We start from the raw sequence: 19,756 nt of genomic DNA on the forward strand, positions 1-19,756 counted from the left end.
CTTGTAACATAAGCCCCTTGAACCTGCTCCGCCACTCATTGGATTGTCAGAAGCTTTCTCCCAGGGTGGAAGAGTCAATTACTGGGGGGGGTGGGGGGGACACAGGTTTACGGTGCGTGGGCCAAAGTTTAAAGGGGATGTACGAGGCAAGTTTTTTGACGCAGAGGGTGGTGGGTGCCTGGAAGTCACCGCTGGGAGAAGCAGATACCATCATGAATCTTAAGGGGCGTCTGGACAAATACATGAATAGGAGGGGGATGGAGGGATTAAGGATAGGATAGGGGGTTTTTCATTCAGTCGGGTACCATGGTCAGTACAGGCTCGGAGGACCGAAAGGCCTGTTCCTGTGCTGTAATTTTCTTTGTCCTTTTGTTCATGGCTGATCTTCTTGTGGACTCAGCTCCACTTACCCGCCCGCTCACCATAACCCTTAATTCCTCTACTGTTCAAAAACGCATCTATCCTTGCCCTAAAAAACACTCAGTGAGTTAGCCTCATTTACTAGGCAGGGAATTCCACAGATTCACAACTCTTTGTGTGAAGAAGTTCCTCCTCAACTCAATCCTAAATCTGCTCCCCCTTATTTTGAGGCCATGCCCCCCCCCTAGTTCTAGTTTCACCCTCCACATCTCTGGAGGTTTGGCTTCACACCCCTGCACCTGAATATTTAGGGGGCAATGAAGTGGTATTATCACTGAACTAGAAATCCAGGGCAACGCTGTGGGGACCAGGGTTCAAATCCCGTTGTGGCAGATGGCAACATTTGAGTTCAATAAAAGAAAATTGCTCTTAAAAGTCTAACGGTGACCGTGAAATGTTTGTTGTAAAAACCCATCTGGTTCACTGCCGTCCTTACCCAGTCTGGCCTACACGTGACTCCAGATCCACAGCAATGTGGTTGACTCTTTAACCGCCCCTCTGAAATGGCCAATTCAAGGGGCAATTAGAGATGGGCAACAAATGCTGGCCTTGCCAGCAATGCCCACATCCCATGAAAGAATAACAGAAACAAACCCTAATGGTCTCCTCCTGTTCCCATTTCTCACGTTCTGTTTTCTTATTTACAGATGAACATGTGTTTCTTCCTGATTACTCTGTGGAAGTTGATTGGTAAATTCTCCATGCTGAGTACCGATGTCCCACACTTTCGGAAAGTGAGGTAAAATCCTGTTTCTTTATAAATTTTATTTATCTTCATCCTCCAGCTTGTCTCTTCCTTATTTCAGTTCCCCGAGTTTCCCCACTGAGTGAAAAAGGCAGCCTGAATGTCATTCATTCATCCACCAACCTGCCTTAGCTCCTGGGCCACTTTATATCCAGAGCTTTTATCATCTTGTGTACCTCAATTTGATCTCCCCTCATTCTCCTAAATTCCAGAGAGTATCGGCCTAATCTCTCTTCACACGACAAACCCCTCATAAGAACTCAAGAAATAGGAGCAGGAGTAGGCCATCGAGCCCTCCGAGCCTGCCCCGCCATTCAATAAGATCATGGCTGATCTGAAGTGGATCAGTTCCACTTTCCCGCTTTCTCCCCATAACCCTTAATTCCCCTGTCTATCAGAAACCTATCTACCCGTGGCTTAAATATATTCAGCGAGGCAGCCTCCACCACTTCAACAGGCAGAGAATTCCAGAGATTCACCACCCTTTGAGTGAAGAAGTTCCTCCTCAACTCCGATCTAAACTGTCCCCCCCTTATCTTGAGGCTGTGCCCTCTAGTCCTGCTATCCTTTCTAAGCAGGAAGAATCTCTCTACCTCTACCCTATCCAAACCCTTCATTATCTTATATGCCTCTATAAGATCCCCCCTTAGCCTTCTAAACTCCAACAAGTACAGACCCAGTCTATTCAATCTCTCTCCATATGACAAACCCCTCATCTCTGGGATCAATCTAGTGAACCTCCTGTGAACTGCCTCTAATGTCACTATATCTTTACTCAAATAAGGGGACCAAAACTGTGCACAATACTCCAGGTGCGGCCTCACCAACGCCCTGTATAGTTACAACAACACTTCCTTACCTTTATATTCTATCCCTTTAGCTATAAATGCAAAAATTCCATTCACTTTTCTTTATTATCTGCTGTATCTGCATGCTAGTTTTCTGTGGCTTATGAACAAGGACACCCAGATCCCTCTGCACCAGAGCACCCCAAAGTCTGTCTCCGTTTAGATAATAAGTCTCCTTCCCACTTTTCGGACCAAAATGTATGACCTCACGCTTATCCCCGTTAAACTCCATCTGGCCCACTCTCCTGACCTTTCGATATCCATTTGTAAGGTTCTTATATTTCACAGCTTGATGGCTCTCCAGACCTCGTCAGCCTATTTAAGTGCATTTATAACTACACTAAAAGTTGTACCTCCCACAGTGTGGATTAAACCACTTACAACTGTCAATGGGGGGGGTCTGTCTAAACTGAGTTCAAATGGCTTTGCTGCTTTTATGGCTCCCACCAAGTTTGTTCCCAATAGCCACATTGAGATCGCTCTTCCAGCTGTTGACTATTTATTTTGACCTCTGCATTCCTGCCATTGCGTCTTCCGATATTTGTAACTTTCATCCTATTTTTACGTTCATTTTCATTCTGTAGATTGTCACCACTTCATTCATTCTATCGATTGGCATCTGTGTTAGCCAATGACGTGGTTCGCTGTCAAATAGCTCCACTGTGCATTTAAAAGTATGTTAAGGGGGCCATATAAATGCAAGTTGTTGTTGGTAGGGAAGGCATCCTCCTGTTTTTATTTTGCATGGGACCCTATCCGACTCCAGTTCCACATCAATATGTCTGACTCCTATTAACGTGGCTGTTGCCACCATTATCACTCACCATTATCTCAGTAGGGGGTCCAAAGTTTATGGTTTGATTGACAGCGCAATTGGGTTTTTGAAGGATTAGCTGTTGGTTATGTAGGATTATGAATACAACTGTTTGTTTCATAAGGGATTAAGTACTCGAGGGAGTTTAAGTGTTTTGAATGAGCATTTACGAATGGAATTTTTTTATATATAGTGAAGGCTACAATGGATATTACAAATGTTATTTTTTAAATCTCAACATGGCTCCTGAGGTCTGCCCATGGGCGAGTTGGCACGGAGAGTTTAAGGGAAAAAGGTAGTGGGTGAATTTGACATGTGTTGGCATGGGGCCGAAAGAGACAATAGGGTAGGTGGTTTGGCATGAGCTGGCATTGGGTTGGGATGGGGACGGTGGGAATGTGGGGGGATGATGGGATGTGAGAGTTGCAATCACCAAATGTTAACAACAACAACTGGGACAAAGTTCCAGAGAACTGAGGGAGATCTTTCAAAAAGCCCCCGTGGCTCTGTGAACTGTTTCCTGGGCTGGCAGGTATGACCCTATCCCACACCCACCACAACTCTCCCACCCTCACCCCCAAGATGAAGACCCTGCCAATTTATTTCTATTCGTTCGAGCGATGTGGTTTATTTGGACTTTCAGAAGCCTTTCAACAAAGTTCCACATAAGAGATTTTGATTTTGATTTGATTTATTGTTGTCGCATGTATTGGAATACAGTGAAAAGTATGGTTTCTTGCGCGCTATACAGATAAAGCATACTGTTCATAGAGAAAGAAAAGATAGGGAGTTTTAGTTCAGTTGGACAGCATGGTCAGTGCAGACTCGGAGGGCCGAAGGGCCTGTTCCTGTGCTGTAATTTTCTTTGTTCTTTGAGAGGGTGCAGAATGTAGTGTTACAGTCATAGCTAGGGTGTAGAGAAAGATCAACTTAACGTGAGGTAGGTCCATTCAAAAGTCTGACAGCAGCAGGGAAGAAGCTGTTCTTGAGTCGGTTGGTATGGGACCTCAGACTTTTGTATCTTTTTACTGATGGAAGAAGGTGGAAGAGAGAATGTCCGGGATGCGTGGGGTCCTTAATTATGCCGGCTGCTTTGCCGAGGCAGCGGGAAGTGTAGACAGAGTCAGTGGGTGGTTTGCGTGATGGATTGGGCTACGTTCATGACCTTTTGTATTTCCTTGCGGTCTTGGGCAGAGCAGGAGCCCAGACCAAGCTGTGACACAACCAGAAAGAATGCTTTCTATGATGCATCTGTAAAAGTTGGTGAGAGTCGTAACTGACATGCCAAATTTCCTTAGCCTTCTGAGAAAGTGGAGGCGTTGGTGGGGCTTTCTTAACTATAGTGTCGGCATGGGGGGGGACCAGGACAGGTTGTTGGTGATCTGGACACCTAAAAACTTGAAGCTCTCGACCCTTTCTAGTTCATCCCCGTTGATGTAGACAGGGTCACTTTCTCCTTTACTGAAGTCGATGACAATCCCCTTTGCTTTGTTGACATTGAGAGAGAGATTATTGTTGCCGCACCAGATTAGAGAGTAAAATTAAAGTAATGGGATGGGGGGCAGTGTATTGAGATGGATAGAAAACTGGCTGTCACTCAGGAAACAAAGAGTAGGAATAAAGGAGTTTTTTTTCCCCCGAATGGTAAGCAGTGACTAGCGGGTTACCCACAGGGATCGGTGCTAAGACCCCAAACTATTCACAATATATAGAATAATGATTCTGATGTGGGAGGGTGGGCTGTGAGAAGGGTACAGAAATGCCTCAGTGTGATCTAGACAAGTTGAGAGAATGGTACATGCAGTATAATGTGGAGAAATGAGAGCTTATCCACTTTGGTAGCAATAATAGAAAGACAGGTTATTATCTAAATGTCTATAAACTGAGAAAGGGGAATTCGCAATGGGACCTGGGTGTCCTTGTACACCAGTCATTGAAGTTAAGTAAGCAAGTGCAACAGGCAGTGAAGAAGGCAGCCGCTATACTTAAAGTTTCAAAGTTTAAAAAGTTTAAAGTTTATTCATTAGTGTCACAAGTAGGCTGACATTAACACTGCAATGAAGTTACTGTGAAAATCCCCTAGTCACCACACTCCAGTGCCTGTTTGGGTACACTGAGGGAGAATGTAGCACGGCCAATGCACCCTAACCAGCATTGTGGGAGGAAACCGGAGGAAACCCACGCAGACACGGGGAGAATGTGCAGACACCGCACAGGCAGTGACCCGAGCCGGGAATCGAACCCGGGTCCCTGGTGCTGTGAGGCAGCAGTGTTATTGACCTTCACAGTGAGGGGATTTGAGTGCAGGGATGTGTTGCTGCAATTATACCGGGCCTTGGTGTGGTCACACTTGGAATGTTGTGTGTAGTTTTAGTCTCCTTGTCTGAGGAAGGATTCTCTTGGTCTGGAGGGAGGGCAGAGGGGGTTTACCAGGCTGGTTCCTGGCATGGCGGGACTGACGTATGAGGAGAGATTGGGTTGGTTGGGATTACATTCACTGGGGTGCGACGGGGAGAATGTGTAAACTCCACACAGACGGTGACCTGAGGCTGGAATTGAACCCGGGTCCCTGTGAGGCAGCAGTGCTAAGCCAGTAGGTGTGCAGCAATGAGGTAGGAGAGACACTGGCAATGTTGATTATTTTGAACGGTGTTCACTTTTTCCGCAGATCGTTCACTTGTACAGCGATCGCTCAGCTGGTTGTCTTGGGTGGTACCTGGGTGTTTGGCTTCTTCCACTTCACCGGCAGCACCATCTACATGTCCTACATATTTACCGTGACCAATAGCCTGCAAGGGGTTTTCATTTTTGTCCTGCACTGCCTCATGTCCAAACAGGTAGGCGGCATCGAAAGGCCAATCGGCCACGATTCAGCGAAGAGAACTGTCCCAAACACAACTACTACGGCTGGGACTGAACCATCGACCTATCCTGCCCACTGCTCATAGCAGGGCAGGGGACAGTGGGTGGGTGGTGGTGTTGTGGGGGGGTGGTGTTGATTTGATTTATTATTGTCACATGTATTGGGATGCACTGAAAAGTATTGTTTCTTGAGCGCGTACCGTTCATAGAGAAGGAAAGGAGAGAGTGCGCAGAATGCCGTGTTACAGTCATAGCGAGGGTGTAGAGAACATTACAGCGCAGTACAGGCCCTTCAGCCCTCGATGTTGTGCCAACCTGTGAAACCAATCTAAAGCCTATCTAACCTACACTATTCCAACATCATCCATATGTTCATCCAATGACCATTTAAGCGCCCTTAATGTTGGCAAGTCCACTCTTGTCGTGGGCAGGGCATTCCACACCATGAAAGATCAACTTAATGCGAGGTAGGTCCATTCAAAAGTCTGACAGCAGCAGGGAAGAAGCTGTTCTTGAGTCGGTCGGTACGTGATCTCAGACTTTTGTATCTTTTTCCTGATGGAAGAAGGTGGAAGAGAGAATGTGTGGGGTGTGTGGGGTCCTTAATTACGCTGGCTGCTTTGCCCAGGCAGTGGGAAGTGTAGACAGAGTCAATGGATGGGAGGCTGGTTTGCCTGATGGATTGGGCTATGTTCATGACCTTTTGTAGTTCCTTGTGGTCTTGGGCAGAACAGGAGCCCAGACCAAGCTGTGATACAACCAGAAAGAATGCTTTCTATGGTGCATCTGTAAAAGTTGGTGAGAGTCATAGCGGACATGCCATCACCCTTTTAGAGCTGAGATGAATAGGAATTGAAGGGGCTGTCGTATGAGGAGAGGTTGAGTGGATTGGGCTTGTCCTCGCTGGAGTACAGAAGAATGAGGAGGATTTGATTGAGGTTATAAAATACTCAACGGGATTGATGAGTAAATGCTAACCAAGTGTTCTCCCTTCTAGAACAGTCTCGGACAAGGGGTCATAGTTGTAGAGCCAGCGGTGGGGTGGTGGGAAAGTTCAATTCAGAGATAAGGACAAGCTATTTCCCACAGAGGGTTGTGAATCTATGGAACTCACTGCCTCAGAGTGCAGTGGATGCTGAATCAATCAATGGATTCAAGAAGGAGATCGATATATATCTGCTCAAAAGCGGGATAAAGGGCAACGGGGGAGAGTAGAATTAGGATGAGATGGAGATCAGCCATGATCATATAGAATGGCAGAGCAGGTTCGAAGGGCTGAATGGCCCACTCTCACCCCTAATTCAGCGGACGGTGATGGCCTAGTGGTATTACCGCTTGACTATTAATCCAGAAACTTAGTTAGTATCCTGGGGACCCAGGTTCAAAATCCCACCACGGCAGAATTTGAATTCAATTTTAAAAAATTTGGAATTAAGAATCTACAAAGAACAAAAACGAGCCTGTGCCGCCATTTTAACATTACCCGTCCCCCCCTCCACCCATGTCCCTTATCTATACTTATGACCATCCAGATTGAGGGAAACTGATTTAGGGACAATTTATTCCTGCCAATCAGCCTAACAGCACATCTTTGGGGTGTGGGAGGAAACCGGAGCACCCGGAGAAAACCCACGCAAGCACGGGGAGAATGCGCAAACTCCCACAGACACCGGCCCAAATCCATGTGTCTGCACAGCCAACAGTGATAGTCACTGAGCTGTCGTCTTGCCCAGTATCTGGTCCAGTTTAAGCACACACTAACGACATGAAGCACTAGGCCAATCTCGAACAACCAAGAGCAGCCCCAGTACGACCCATTGCGTGTTTGCCCCTCGTTGGACAACAAGGCGGACCGACTTAAAACCTGTGAATTAAAAGAGAAAAACATTAGTATCATTCCACATCCTTACACCTTACCAGGGACGTCCCAATGCTAATGAACCTTATTTAAAACAGTCTCCTATATCCTCCCATCTCCAACCCACTCATGTACCTGTCTAAGTTACTCTTAAACAACTCCAGCGTGCCTGCCTCCACCACCTTACTTGGTAGAGCATTCCATACCCCCACTACCCTCTGTGTGAAAAACCTCCCTCTAATACCCGTGTTATACCTCTCCCCCCTCACCCTAAGTCCATGGCCCCTTGTACTGAGCGTTTCTAACATAGGAAATAGCTTACCACTGTTTACTCTATCTATACCCTAATGGTTACTGATGAAACCACTGTCGGAAAAACCCATCTGGGTCACTAATGTTCCTTTGGGGAAGTAAATCCTTACCCGGTCTGGCCTACATGCAACTCCAGAGACACAGCAATGTGGTTGACTCTCAACTGCCCTCCAAGGGCAGTTAGCGATGGGCAATAAATGCTAGCCAGCCTAAGTCCCACAAATAAGGAAAATAAGAAAATAATTCCCATGTTCCTATGAACTTCTTCAGCCAGAGAGTGGGGAACCTGTGGAACTCTTTGCCACAGAAGGCTGTGGAGGCCAGGTCATTGAGTGTCTTTAAGACAAAGATAGATAGGTTCCTGATTAATAAGGGGATCAGGGGTTATGGGGAAAAGGCAGGAGAATGGGATTGAGAAACTTATCAGCCTTGATTGAATGGCAGGACAAACTCAATGGGTCAAATGGCCTAATTCTGCTTCTATCTCTTATGATCTTCTGTATTTATTAAGATGTTGGTGTTTACTCTTCCTACATTCTTTCACGGAGAGTGGGACTGCGGAACGAACCTCTCATGGTCACGGTCTCTCTTCCCACAGGTGCGCAACGAGTTTCTGAATGGAATGTCGAGGATCATCGGGAACACGAGCTCAGGATCATCCTTAACTGTAAGGACCTGTCATGCATGGGTCAAGGGTTACCAATAGCGAGTGAGTCAGCGGGTGAAGGAGGGGGCAGCGTATGTTTAAGGAGGGGCAGCGTTTTGAGGGTGGTACAATCTGTGTGGGGGAGGCAGTGTGTGCTGATGGGGGTCCATTGCCAGGAACAAGGGTGGCACGGTGAGTGGCACTGCTGCCTCACAGCCCCAGGGACCTGGGTTCGATTCCCAGCTCGGGTCACTGCCTGTGTGGAATCTGCACGTTCTCCCCGTGTCTGCGTGGGTTTCTTCCGGGTGCTCCGGTTTCCTCCCCCAGTCTGAAAGATGTGCTGGTTAGGTACATTGGCCATGTTAAATTCTCCCTCAGCGTGCTTGAACAGGCATCAGAGTGTGGCAACTAGGGTATTTTCACAGTAACTTCATTGCAGTGTTAAGGTAAGCCTTACTTGTGACTAATAAATAAACTTTACTTTAAGGTTAGATGGATTGGCCATGCTAAATTGTCCCTTAGTGTCCAGAGATGTGCACGTTGGGTGGATTGACCATGCTAAATTGCCCCTTAGTGTCCAGAGATATGCGGGTTAGATGGATTGGCCATGCTAAATTGCCCCTTAGTGTCCAGAGATGTGCACGTTGGGTGGATTGACCGTACTAAATTGTCCCTTAGTGTCCAGAGATGTGCGGGTTAGGTGGATTGGCCGTACTAAATTGTCCCTTAGTGTCCAGAGATGTGCGGGTTAGGTGGATTGACCATGCTAAATCGCCTCTTAGTGTCCAGAGATGTGCACGTTGGGTGGATTGACCATGATAAATGCGCAGGGTTACCGGGACAGGGGTGGAGGAGAGGCCCTGGGTGGGATGCTCCTTCAGAGAGCCACTGCAGACTCGATGGGCTGAATGGCCTCTTTCTGCCCCGTCAGGATTCTACGAATGCCTTACAACGCGAGAAATATAAATGGTGAAAAACTAACAGAGGATTAATCTCATTTAATGATACCTATTCCTGTCCGTTTGATTGCAGAAATCAATGGGAAACCGGAAATCCGAATCATCCACCAATATTTACAGCTGAGGGGCAGCCACAGATCCGCTACTTTGCCTCAATGTGCCCTTCACATTGATCAGGAGCTGGTACAATCTCACTGCACGTGTATCATGGTCTTTCACCTTACTCTCCCACAATGCTGCCAGTGTGTAGCACCTGACTGTTGACCCTTGACCCTTTAACATGTGTCTTTTTTTTGCTGTGTCACACCACCCCCCCCTCCCCCACCCACCACTCCCTACCACGGTCGCCTCCCCCCCCCGATTCAATGCCCGCTTCTCTACCCATCATCCAAACCTATGCATTTCCTTCATCATCGAGCGTAAGTTCAAATTCGGACAGTCACGTGAAATGTGCCATCTCACGTTGCCCATCCACTCCTCCACCCCCCCCCATAATCCTTCCTGAGTGGCTTCAACAGAGAGCACTATTTGGATGAGGTGTGTAACTGCAGGGCTTTAAGCTCATCGCCATCTTCTCAAAGACAATTAGGGATGAACAATAAACGCTGGCCGAGCCAGTGACACCCCACATCCCACGAATGTGGTGCGCTGCCTCACAGTGCCAGGGATCCAGGTTCGATTCCGGCCTTGGGTGACTGTCTCTCTGTGCGGAGTTCTCCCCGTGTCTGCGTGGTTTTCCTCCAGGTGCTCCGGTTTCCTCCCACACTCCAAAGATGTGTAGGTAGGTTGGATTGGCCATGCTAAATTGCCCCTTAGTGTCCAAAAATGTGTAGGTTGGGTAAATAAGCTATGCTAAATTTCAATTTAGCATCCAATGTGTGGGTTAGGTGCATTGGCCATGCTAAATTGCCCCTTAGTGTCCAAAGATGCGTGGATTAGATGGATTGGCCATGATAAATTGTCCTTAGTGTCCAAAGAAGTTAGGCGGATTGGCCATGTTAAATTGCCTCTTCGTGTCTAAAGATGTGCAGGTTAGGTGGGTTGCCCATGCTAAGTTACTTCTTAGTGTCCAAAGATGTGTAGGTTAGATAAATTGGCCATGTTAAATTGCCCCTTAGTGTCCAAAGATGGGCAGGTTAGGTGGATTGGCCATGCTAAATTGCCCCTTAGTGTCCAAAGATGGGCAGGTTAGGTGGATTGGCCATGCTAAATTGCCCCTTAGTGTCCAAAGATGTACAGGTTAGGTGGATTAGTGGGATAAATACGTGGGTTATGGGTGAGGGTCTGGATGAGTGTAAAAAAATGCTGGTTTGCTGTATACGAGATGGGCTGAATGGCCTCCTCTGCGCTGTCAGAATTGCATGATTGATGTAGCACTTTGTAGTGACAAAGCATTGTGACACTGGAGAGGAAGGTGTAATCACCGGACGTGTGCAATCATTAATGATATAAAATGTAAATGCATCAGTCACTTTTCAGGAATTGTTATATTTGCGGGTTTTATTTCTCAACACTTGATGGGGCTAATTAACCTCTTTGTCCGTTTAGTAATTTGGTTAATATTTTAACGTGTATCTTTGCGCTCATCTTTCCAGTTGCGATGTGGTTGTGGCTATTCAGATTATATTTTTATGACCTTCCGAATTGAGATGGTGGCCACTTCTGGTCACCGATGTGTAAATCGCCTTGTTCATGTCTCGCTTGCTGTGAGGTTCCGTGAAACTCGAAATAATAAAAAAAACGATCTTGTCTTTGCTGATTTTCGTCGCACTTTTACCTCAGGTCCTTCTTGTTTTTGGGCCCCAGTTTCTTCACCTCCCCCCCCCCCCAACCCCCCCCACAACAACCCCCCCCACCCCCCCCCCACCCCCCCCCCCCACCGATTGGCTTCTGCGTTTCGATACCAAGAAGGCTGGACGCATTTGAATGGATGGTGCAAAAGGTCGCAAAAGCCCCGGGGTGGCTAACAATTGGCATCTGGTGGGCCGGGGGGGGGTATTGGATTCAGAGGATGAGTCGCACTTTCAGTGCATGGCACGGTGGCACGGTGGTTAACACCGCTGCCTCTCAGCGCCAGGGACCCGGGTTCGATTCCCAGCTTGGGTCACCGTCTTGTATGGATTTTGCCTGCGTGGTTTTCCTCCGGAATGCTCCGGATTTCCTCCCGCAGTCCAAAGATGTGATGTGGACTTGCCGGCGTTGGACTAATGTCGACACAGTGAGTAAGTCCCACAACACCAGGTTAAAGTCCAACAGGTTTATTTCGGCAACATGAGCTTTAGGAGCATTGCCCCTTCATCAGGTCCTTTTTTTTGTTTCTACGCGCCCTCCTAGTAGGCCTGTTTCAGGGCCTAGCACTCTGTCCACGTCCTTATCAGGTGATGAAGGGGCAATGCTCCAAAAGCTCGTGCTGCCAAGTAAACCTGTTGGACTTTAACCTGGTGTTGTGAGTCCAAAGATGTGTGGGTTAGGTGGATTGGCCATGCTAAATTAACCCCAGTGTTAGCGAGGGTAAAAAACAGGTTTACGAGAATAGGACTGGTTGGTATTGTGGTCGGTGCAGACGCAATGGGCCGAATGGCCTGTTCCACACTACGGAGATTCTACGATTTCATTAAGAAGTGAAAAAGAGTCCAGGATTATCCAAACTACTGGTGTTTTAAGGAGTAGTTTTGCCTTGTAAGGACTGATTTAAATTTGGCCTCTGAATTAACACTGAGATATCATAGTTTGCCATGAATAGCCAGTTGCCTGACTCATTGCCCAGGCAACCATTGCTCCTGGAGTTAGCAGTCCCACTTGGTTTTGCAACCCTGGAAATTAAATTAACTCAAAATTTCTGCAAGCCTCTTTAATTATCTCAAGGGACTACTCTGTCCCGCAGCTTTTTTGCCTGGTTTCTGTTAGCAGGGAGGGTAACGGGGGAACGCCCTTCAAGTAGGCCTGCTTCAGGGCCTAGTGCTCTGTCCACAGCCTTATCTGTGTCTGGGTGCAGACTGATTTCCCCCCTGGGAGCAGAGTGCCGAATAGACCCATCTGCTCTAAAATGTTGGCTCTCTCCTCTCTCCACAGACACTGCCAGCACGGGTGGCACAGCGGGTTAGCACTGCTGCCTCACAGCGCCAGGGACCCGGGGTTCGATTCCGGCCTCGGGTCACTGTCTGTGTGGAGTCTGCACATTCTCCCCGTGTCTGTGTGGGTTTCCTCCCACAGTCCCAAGATGTGCGGGATAGGTTGATTGACCGTGCGAAATTGTCCCTTAGCGGCTAGGGGGAGTTAGTAGGTTGATATGCGGGGTTACAGGGTCTGGGTGGGCTGAATGGCCTCCTCTGTAGGGATTCTATGAGCTGCTGGGGAATTTTCACAGTAACTTCATTGCAGTGTTAATATAAACCTCACTTGTGACGAAGAAATAAATTAACTTTATCAGACCTGCTGAGTTTTTCCAGCATTTTCTAAGTTTGAGGGGGTTTTTTTTGGGTTGGTTCGAATTGCGTATTAGGTCATTCCTTTATTTTATTGGACGTCTTTTAGGTTGGACTCAAAATATAAAAGAACAATTTATTTTTCCTGATGTTTGTGATATTTGACCTCAGATCCTTTTTTTTGGAAGGGCCCAAAGTTACCTCACCCTCATTGGCTTCTGTCTTTTGATGCTGAGGTTTTGATGTTGACGCTGACACTTCTTGTCACTTGGTACCCGTGGCAAATTCCTTGCCCTCTCCCTGCAACCCCCCCCCCCTCCCGCAATCCCTGCCCCAAGGGTGGTCTCAGTGTTCTCGGTCAGTCAGAGATCCCAAGGGAGCGATCGTCAACTGGGTCCTCTCCCAAAATGGCTGACGGTCAGCCCCCGTGATTTTCGTACCAACGTCACCACCACTGGCTCGTCACCTCTTTCTGGAGGGCAATTAGGGATGGCAAATAGGTCTGTCCTCTTGAAGATACCCTGCGAAAATGATGACAGGGAGGGCATGATGGTTGGCACTGTTGCCTCATGGCGCCAGGGACCCGGGTTCTGCACCGACCACCGTGCCACCCAAGTCCTATTCCCGTAAATTCACATATTTGCCCTAGCTAATCCCCTAGGGTTAATTTAGCATGGCCAATCCGCCTAACCCGCACATCTTTGGACTCACAGGTTAAAGTCTAACAGGTTCATTTGGCAGCATGAGCTTTTGGAGCATTGCTCCTTCATCACCTGATAAAGCCGTGGACAGGGTGCCAGACCCTGAAACAGGCCTACTAGGAGGGCGTGTAGAAACAAAAAAGGACCCGATGAAGGGGCAGTGCTCCGGAAGCTCGTGCTACCAAAATAAACCTGTTGGACTTTAAGCTGGTGTTGTGGGACTTACTTACTGTGTCTATTCTAGCTACTTGGTGCATATCTTGGGAGTGTGGGAGGAAACCAGAGCACCCGGAGGAAACCCCACGCAGACATGGGGAGAACATGCAGGCTCCACGCAGACAGTGAGCCGGAGGCCGGAACTGAACCCGGGTCCCTGGAGCTGAGAGGCAGCAGTGCTAACCAGTGTGCCACTCAAAATTAGACAAGTCCACACAGTCTCCCAGTTATCATTTTGCATACAAAGACTTACCTTCCAGTCCTGTTCAACAGCCCTGTGCAAGACAGAAGCACGGAGGTGATGGCCTAGTGGTATTATTGCTAGACTATTAATCCAGAAACTCAACTCAAGTTCTGGGGACCCGGGGTTCGAATCCCACCACGGGAGGTAGTAGCATTTGAATTCAATAAAAAAAAATCTGAAATTAAGAACCTACTGATGACCATGAAACCAATGTCGGAAAAACCCATCTGGTTTGTTAATTTGGGGGAGGAAATCTGCCGTCCTTACCTGGTCTGGCCTACATGTGACTCCAGAGTCACAGCAACGTGGTTGACTCTCAACTGCCCTCCAAGGGGCAACTAAAGACGGGCAATAAATGCTGGCCCAGCCAGCGGCACCCATGTCCCGTGAATTAATTTTAAACAAACAAGGGCTTCCGTTAAACACGCTGAGGCCTCGCTAACACCTCTGTCACTCCAGCACGTCCCAGTGTAAAATCGCCTCTCTTGTTCAATGAGAGTGCGCGGAGTATTCAGACACGATACCGTGGCGATTGCGACCAGCACAATAAAGGAGAGAGTCTGGGAATCTTGTCTCGCTTTTATTTAAAAAGGGAACTGCTGCTAAGATGAAACCGCAAGAGTCAAGGTGGAAAAGAGTTGCGGAGGGTGCAAAACGCAGCAGTCAAAAAAATATATACATTCATGTACTTTCATCGAAAAATCAACAGTAAACGCGCCTTAATACACAGTTATCCCAACACCCGGACCGCAAATAAAGTCTCCTTTAACATTTCTCAGAAAGCAAACGTTACTCAACGTGAAAGGAAAGTGCTAAAACTCACAAGGAAGTATTTACACGGAGGAAGCGGGGAGAACAGGGTGGGGTGGGGTGGGGAGGGGGGGGTTATCGCGGGGACCAGGGGCCGTGAAGCGACGAGATCGTGTGCGCTTAATGGTGACGGATTCAGCGGCGAGCCACGCTGGAATGGTGGGGCCGAGGCAGCCTCTGCGGGACGGCTCCAGCTCGATGCCAACCGGCGCGAGCGGCAGTGGGAAGTCAGGGCGGGGGTGGGGAGGGCGGGGGGAGCAGGGGCAACCGTGAAAAGGGCGCTCGGTCGTGCCCTCGCCCTGCTGACGTGCTCCGAGGAGGCAGCCCTCAAGTGGCCAATCCACCCTCCTCCGTGGCCTCTCCTGTCTTGAGAATGGGTTGCCTCTTAAAGACTCGGGTATCAAATAGGGTGGATACAGGCCCGGTGCCCACACCTCACAGAATCCCTACAGGGCAGGAGAAGGCCATTCGGCCCATTGAGTCTTTCACTGGCCCTCCGAAAGAACAATCCGCCTCTGTCCATTCAATCAACCTATTCTTATAACTGTGCACATTTAGTATGGCCAATCCCCTTAATCTACACATCTTTGGACACTAAGGGGTAATTTAGCATGGCCAATCCACCTAACCTACACATTTTTGGACACTAAGGGACAATTTAGCATGGCCAATCCACCTAACCTGCACATCTTTGGACACTAAGGGGCAATTTAGCATGGCCAATCCACCTAACCTGCACATCTTTGGACACTAAGGGGCAATTTAGCATGGCCAATCCACCTAACCCGCACATCTTTGGATACTAAGGGACAACTTAGCATGGCCAATCCACCTAACCTGCACATCTTTGGATACTAAGGGACAACTTAGCATGGCCAATCCACCTAACCTGCACATCTTTGGACACTAAGGGGCAATTTAGCATGGCCAATCCACCTAACCTGCACATCTTTGGACACTAAGGGACAATTTAGCATGGCCAATCCACCTAACCTGCACATCTTTGGACACTAAGGGACAATTTAGCATGGCCAATCCACCTAACCTGCACATCTTGCAGGCTGTAGGAGGAAACCGGAACATCCGGAGGAAACCCACGCAGACGCAGGGAAGAATGTGCCCGTTCCACACAGTCACCCGAGGTTGGAATCGAACCCGGGTTCCCTGGCGCTGTGAGGCTGCAGCGCCAGCCACTGTGCCACCCCTGGGCAGGATGTCCAAGCGCGGGTCCAACTCAAAGCCGCTCTGACCCACCCCACCCCGGTGGGGAGTTAAGTTAAGCGGAAACAATCCCTCTCGCTTTCTAAAACAGAACTCAAAAAGTTGTGAACATTTACAACCATTTACAAACAGCAGAATATAAATATATAACCAGGAAAAAAAAAACTAAACAGCAGTTGCTAATCGATGGGATTTGGTTCCATAAATAGCATTACAGTTTTTGAAAAAAATATTTTAATATATTAGCACAGTGCAACAACATTTCCAGCAGTTCCACTGACAGACCTCCACACAGTTAACCCACTTCTTGCCAATATCATGTTGGGTTATTTTAGTTCCAATAGTTGCCCGAAAAACTGCAGTGGAGAGCGTTTTGACACTCGGGGGGGCCTGTTCGGGTACACTGAGGGAGAATTTAGCATACATCTAACCATCCCGTCTTTCAGACTGTGGGAGGAAACCGGAGGAAACCCACACAGACACGAGGAGAAGGTCCAACAGATGTACAGGTTGGGTTGATTGGCCATGATACGTTGGCCCTTAGTGGCAGTGGTTGGGTGGGCTGACGGGGATAGGGGGGATAGTTGTTGGTGCGGGTTCGATGGGACGAATGGCCTCCCTCTGCCCTGTACAATACGTGACTCGGCGCAGGCAGTGACCTGAGGCCGAGAATCGAGCCGGGGTCCCTGGTGCTGTGAGGCAGCAGTGCCAACCATTGTGCCACCGTGCCGCCCTCATCACAGGCTCAACGGTAAACCCTCTGCTGCAGAACTTGCTCATCATGGCTCTTGGCATCCCGGTCAAGCCAACTTAGACTCTTGCTCCATGCCAAGGGGGCAGGATAAGCTTCCCCTTGCTTGTTGACAGTGACAATATGGCCGCCATTATGGGGTACATTAACAATGAAAGGCCAATGGACTCTTTGCTGTCTCGACCAATTAGAATCTGTGGTTGTCAGTGGAATTTGCAAGTCTCCTTCTTATTGGCTCCCCAACAGCCCGAATGGTGATTGGCCACAACAGGGAAAGGGTGGTGGTCTTTGTATCTCCTCTTGCTCCATCTTGACCCAATGATAAGCAGAATTCCAAGCCAATCCTTCTCCTATCTGCCGCTCCAATCCAGCTTAGTCCCTCACGGAGACAGCAGCCACCAATCCCATGCTCAAATTTTAGGAAAATGTCCTAAAATATAGATCTATATTTAGATCATGAGTTTGATTGTACGTCCTCCCTCACACTCTCTTCATCAGCCACATTTCCTTCTCTACATGCCAACCCCTCCTAAAACTCTTTGGGCCTCATACCCTGCGAGACTTAGATACGGCTCATAACTCAGGTACGTGACTCCAGTGCCCTCTCCGGGTCCAATTCTGTACAGCGGCTACGTGTGAACGAAATGCACATTTGCAATTCAAAACACTACAGCGCTAAAAAAAAGCCCAGCCTTAACCTCATCGGCTTCCCAGCCAGTCTCCAAATCTCCGACTTTCAGATCCTCAGTTTTAATTCCTTCACCATCTCGATCCCTCCTCTCCTGCACTCAAGACCCTCTCAATACTCTCTGAGACCCTCGTCACCTCTCGCTCTCTCCATCCCAGGTATTGGTCACACTGCTCCGTATTCTCCAGAATTCCAAACCTCTCTGCCTGACCCTTCCCATTTGCACCCAGCCCCCTGGCCAAAAGAAAGACTTTTGTATTTCTATTGGGTCACTCACGTCCTCGGGACGTCCCGTTCACGGCAAGGGGAAGCGCTCTGATTATGAAAAAACGTTTCTCCTTCGGTTAGGCGGGCCCGTCACTGAGATCCTTGTCTTGTGTAGAATGTTACCCTCCGTTAAGCGTGGAATGAGCTACAATGTTATTGCTCGCCCCTTTCTCGGAGAATCATAGATTCCCGACAGTGCAGAAGGAGGCCATTCAGTCCACTGAGTTCTCACCAACAATTCCACCTATCCCCGTCACCCCCATGAACTTATCCTGCTAACCACCCTAACACCAAGGAGCAATTTAGCATGGCCAATCCACCTAACCTACACATCTTTGGACACTAAGGGGCAATTTAGCATGGCCAATCCACCTAACCTACACATCTTTGGACACTAAGGGGCAATTTAGCATGGCCAATCCACCTAACCTACACATCTTTGGACACTAAGGGGCAATTTAACATGGCCAATCCACCTAACCTACACATCTTTGGACACTAAGGGGCAATTTAGCATGGCCAATCCACCTAACCTACACATCTTTGGACACTAAGGGGCAATTTAGCATGGCCAATCCGCCTAACCTACACATCTTTGGACACTAAGGGACAATTTAGCATGGCCAATCCACCTAACCTACACATCTTTGGACACTAAGGGACAATTTAGCATGGCCAATCCACCTAACCTGCACATCTTTGGACTGTGGGAGGAAACCGGAGCACCCCGAGGAAACCCACGCAGACACGGGGAGAATGTGCAGACTCCACACAGACAGTGACACAGAGCCGGGAATCGAACCCGGGTTCCCTGGCACTGTGAGGTGGTAGCGCTAACAACTGTGCCACCATGCCATCCAGTCCTGTGAACACCCCCACCTCTCCACGTGCTGGGTTTGCCAATCTCCCCGTACATTAACCCGAACTGTGTGGAGGTCGTTGATCCCATTACAGAGGGGCCGAGTGCCACGGTCGGAATCGCTGTATCATTGCACACGAACAAATGATTTCTTACATGCACGGTCATGCACAAGCATGTACACTTGATATCTACCTGACATATAGACACACACACACACACACACACACACAATCTGTCAGCTTACACTGGTTTCTTTGATTCAATAAAATACTCAACACAAGCTGGTTCTGTCCTCGCGTCAACCACGACTCATCGTAACAGTGCCCGGCAAGTGAGGGGGGGCGGGCAGCAGGGTGAGGAGAGGGTGGAGGGGCAGAGAGGGTGCATGTGCCACCCATCGTGGCGAGGGGGTAACGGGCTGGTCTCAGCGGCTGACTGCCCCGTCGCGATGCCCGATGGGCAGAGCCGAGGATCGGGAGCTTGGCTCTCGGTCACCCTGTCCAGTTTGGGATGGGGGGGCAGCCCAGGTGTCGAATATTTGGGGGGGGGAGGAAGAAAACTCCAGGAAGCAAATAAAAAGCATCAAAAGCAATTTTTGCTTTGTAAATACCTTCATGAAAAATCAAACTAAATTAGCTTCCTCTGCCAGAAGGGTACGAAATAATCGCTTTTTAAAACAGGAGCAAAGCAATCCACAGAACCGCAGATGCCACCGTAACCCCCCCCCCCCCACTTTGTATCGTACCTGGCTGGTCTGGGAGTTACCAGTGGCACTGTTGGCACAGACTTGCCCACCCACCACCTTCTCCACCCTGGCTTCTCAGACCAAATTCCAAAGCGCTTTTGGAGATAGGGAATATTGGGAGACTGGAGGGATATGGGTGAACGTTGACTTGTTTTTGGGGGGGGGGGGGGGCCAGGGTCCCCTCGCTCCGGTGTGGGGAGCAGCCCCCATTTCAGAGACACATACCAGGGTCCAGGGTAAAAAGCCCCCCCTCCACCACCCCCCCACCCCCACCCCACTGCGCAACAGGTCCCCACCGCGCACTGACCCATCGCGCCAGACCTCCCCGGCGGGGGTCTTTGGCGCGTTGTTTGCCGGTGGCG

The 19,756-nt window shown here is 48.8% G+C and overlaps 1 protein-coding gene across 1 annotated transcript; it reads left to right on the top strand.

Moving 5' to 3' along the window:
• Positions 1–137: 137 nt before the first annotated feature.
• LOC145360902 (adhesion G protein-coupled receptor E5-like) lies at positions 138–9,766 on the top strand. The gene is made up of 5 exons (XM_080216405.1): positions 138–146; positions 1,068–1,159; positions 5,496–5,664; positions 8,458–8,526; positions 9,538–9,766. Exons 1-5 carry the CDS (start codon positions 138–140, stop codon positions 9,586–9,588), a joined length of 390 nt encoding a protein of 129 aa, XP_080072531.1. The 3' UTR covers positions 9,589–9,766.
• Positions 9,767–19,756: the final 9,990 nt, after the last annotated feature.

Source organism: Carcharhinus amblyrhynchos, chromosome 33, assembly GCF_965287045.1.
Source record: "Carcharhinus amblyrhynchos chromosome 33, sCarAmb.v2.hapA, whole genome shotgun sequence".
NCBI lineage: Eukaryota > Metazoa > Chordata > Chondrichthyes > Carcharhiniformes > Carcharhinidae > Carcharhinus > Carcharhinus amblyrhynchos.